We start from the raw sequence: 3,093 nt of genomic DNA, 5'->3' as shown, positions 1-3,093 counted from the left end.
CCGTCCCCTTCGTGTGCTCCATCCTCACGCGGAGCCCCGCGGGTGGGAGATAATCGCCCTCCGTCTGTTCTGCCCACAGATAACGGCGAAGTCACCGTCCTGCAGGCAGGAAGGCACGAGTTCCCCTTCACCTTCCAGCTCCCAGAGTAAGTTCGTGGTTTGGGTTTCCTTAACACAGAGGGGAAGAGCCGCTGCTGGGAGCTCGGCATCTCCACCACAAACCTGCCAGCAGGATTCCGAGGGATCACTTCTTCTCACTTCCTCGGAATCACTTCTTCTCGCTTCCAGGACCCTGGCGACGTCCTTCGAGGGCAAACACGGCAGCGTGCGCTACTGGGTGAAGGCCAAGCTGCACCGACCCTGGGCCACAGTGAAAAAGGTGAAGAAGGAGTTCACCGTCATCGAACCCATCGACATCAACACACCTGCACTGCTGGTGAGCCCCCGTGCCCGAGCAGAGCGTGTCAGGGGTGTGCCGTGCAGCGGGGATGGGCACAAGGAGCGCAGAGGCCGCTGCACCTCCTGCTTTTTGGGAGCTGTAATGCACTGCAGCAGCATCTTGCATAAGGCTCCTAGAGCTGGTGCTGCTCCCCAGCAGTTGGCTGTGCCAGGGAAATGCTTGCGTTGTGTTTTATTGCTCCTTTCTAAGTAGCCTCTGCGCGTCCCTTTTTTCAGGCTCCCCAGGCGGGCGCTAAGGAGAAACTCGCCCGCGCCTGGTACTGCAATCGTGGCCAGGTCTCAGTGACTGCCAAGATCGACCGCAAAGGCTACACCCCCGGTGAGCACCTCCCTCGGGCACCCAGGGTGAACTTTGGCTGGAGGGGACTTGGGGTCACCTGCTCGTCCCCGCCGTGCCAATGGGCAGATGAACCCCCAGTGACCCCCGTGCAGGAATTCCTCGGGGCAGGACTGGGCTCCGTCTGCAACATGTGCATCTGCTCGGCAGGTGAGGTCATCCCTATCTTTGCTGAGATTGACAACTGCACCAACCGGGCGGTGGTGCCCAAAGCAGCCATCATTCAGACTCAGACCTTCATCGCTCGGGGCACCAAGAAGCAGAAGAAATCAGTGGTGACCAGCATTGTTGGGGACTCCATCGCTGCGGGGAAGCGCGAGGTGTGGCACGGGCGGGCGCTGAAGATCCCTCCGGTGGGGCCGTCCATCCTGCAGTGCCGCATCATCCAAGTGGAATATTCCCTGAAGGTGAGGGGTGTGTGGGGACCGCTGTGGGGCTCAGCCCTCTGCTGGGTGTTCCCATCTCCCCAAAGCTGTGCTTATCAAGGTTGGTGCTCTGCGCGATGTCTTGCACTGAGCATCTCCCTGTGTGTCCCACTGCAACAATTCCCTTCTTCCCTTCACCCGGGAAAGCTCTGCCCCTCTGTGGGGGTAACACAACAGCTGAGTTTCCCCACTGTCTGCAGGTCTGCGTGGATATTCCTGGCACATCCAAGCTGCTCCTGGAGCTGCCGCTCGTCATCGGGACGATCCCACTGCATCCATTTGGCAGCCGCACGTCCAGCGTCAGCAGTCAGTACAGCATCACCCTGGACTGGCTGAGCAGCATCCCTGAGCAGCCCGAGGGTGAGCAGAGGGGCAGGGCACGTTTTCAGCCTTGACAAGTCGGGGAACAGCACGTTTGAAGCCTCTTCACCTGCATGTTTCCCATTCCTTGACGCTTTTCTTTCTTCTGTTCAGCCCCCCCTGAGTACTCTGCGGTGGTGCCCAGCCCCACAGCTGAGCAGAGCCTGGCCCCGCCGTGCCGCAGTGAGCTCGGGGCTGTTCTGGAAGGGCCCTTCTTTGCCTACATCCAGGAGTTCCGCTTCCGACCACCTCCGCTCTACTCAGAGGTGAGGAGCCCTGCTGATGGGTGCGGGTGTGAGGTGATGCACCCACTGCTACCGAGGGTCCTGACTCTGGGTTTGGCATTGCAGGTTGACCCGAACCCACCTTCAGACGGCATCCGCCCGCGCTGCATGACCTGCTGAGAAGTGCTGATGGCATCGTGACCGTTGGGCTGCAGTCAGAGAGCCCACAGGATGGTAGTGGGCACGTGGTGGCCGTGAGAGCGCTGAGCCCCCACCACAGGCACTGCCCTGTGGGGTCTGAAGTGCTGGAACCGCCCCAGGATTTGGGGTTCGGGTGGAGCTGGGATGGTGCTCCTCTATGTGTGCTCCAGCACCTCCTGCTGTGGAGAGCTATGAGCTCGGAGGTGTTGCAGGGATATCAGAGAATATTTAAATGCTGTGCGGGTGCAGCTCTGCTGCTGCAGTCGCTTCTCCAGAACTGCAGTTTCCTAAGAAGAAAACTGGCCGGGTGAGGCAGACTGTGCTGCTGGTGAACACGGCCGTGAGCCGGGAGGAGCTGCAGGGATGGCTGGAGCTGCCTGGCAGCTGGGTGGGGGCTGCAGACCCCCCGCCATGGCCAACACTGGGACGGTGTCATTCCCAAAGCAGCAGAGATCTGCGGTGGTGTTTTGGTGCTGCTCCTGCTTGGTGGCACAGATGTGGCCCTTCATAGTGCTTTGTTGGCCAAGGAAACAAGAAAAAAAACTGGAGTGGGTCCTCCAGGGCAGCCACCAGAGACTGTGCATTCCCCCCCGACCCCTGCGCAGAGCCCCAGCCCCGGTGCTGGGCATTGCTCAGAGAATTTTCTACTATTTGTATCAGTGACCACTTTTATACCGACCACTCTATGTCTCTGACGTTACTCTTTTCGTACAACTTCAGTTTGAGTGATTTCTCTGAAATAAATTTCTTTTAACCAACTGCAGCTCTCAGCTTTTGCACTTGGGAGGTCACGCTGGATGTGTGCCCCAGTGCTGCTTCCCCTTTCCCAGAGCTCAGCAGAGTGCTGCTCTGCTATGTGCCACTGTTCCTCTTCCATGTGGCCTCATCCCCTTCCACCCCCATGGCAGCACCCGTTGGGTTCTGCTGTGCTGATGTTCCCCATCGTGCAGCTCCTCCACCCGCTGTGCTCGCAGTGAGCTTTGGGTTTGCTGCACTTCTGCACCCCGTGTCTGCTGGGCACAGCAGGTCTCAGAGGGTCTGAAATGGGGCTGAGGTCTGAAATGGGGCTGAGTTCCACAGTGTCCTC

General features: G+C 59.4%; 1 protein-coding gene across 1 annotated transcript in view; it reads left to right on the top strand.

Annotated features, from left to right (window-relative positions):
- ARRDC2 (arrestin domain containing 2) overlaps positions 1-2,765 on the top strand; it is a 6,699-nt gene extending 3,934 nt beyond the window's left edge. Inside the window, exons 2-8 of the mRNA XM_010725059.3 lie at positions 80-146; positions 289-436; positions 676-778; positions 947-1,203; positions 1,422-1,581; positions 1,696-1,847; positions 1,932-2,765. Coding sequence (XP_010723361.1) covers positions 80-146; positions 289-436; positions 676-778; positions 947-1,203; positions 1,422-1,581; positions 1,696-1,847; positions 1,932-1,985 — 941 coding nt within the window. The 3' untranslated portion in view covers positions 1,986-2,765. The remainder of the gene's footprint in view (positions 1-79; positions 147-288; positions 437-675; positions 779-946; positions 1,204-1,421; positions 1,582-1,695; positions 1,848-1,931) is intronic.
- The last annotated feature ends 328 nt before the right edge of the window (positions 2,766-3,093 follow it).

The sequence above is a fragment of the Meleagris gallopavo genome, chromosome 30, assembly GCF_000146605.3.
Source record: "Meleagris gallopavo isolate NT-WF06-2002-E0010 breed Aviagen turkey brand Nicholas breeding stock chromosome 30, Turkey_5.1, whole genome shotgun sequence".
Classification (NCBI taxonomy): Eukaryota; Metazoa; Chordata; class Aves; order Galliformes; family Phasianidae; genus Meleagris; species Meleagris gallopavo.
The sequence above is the reverse complement of the archived record's forward strand: the minus strand, read 5'-3'. Positions and strand labels throughout refer to the sequence as shown.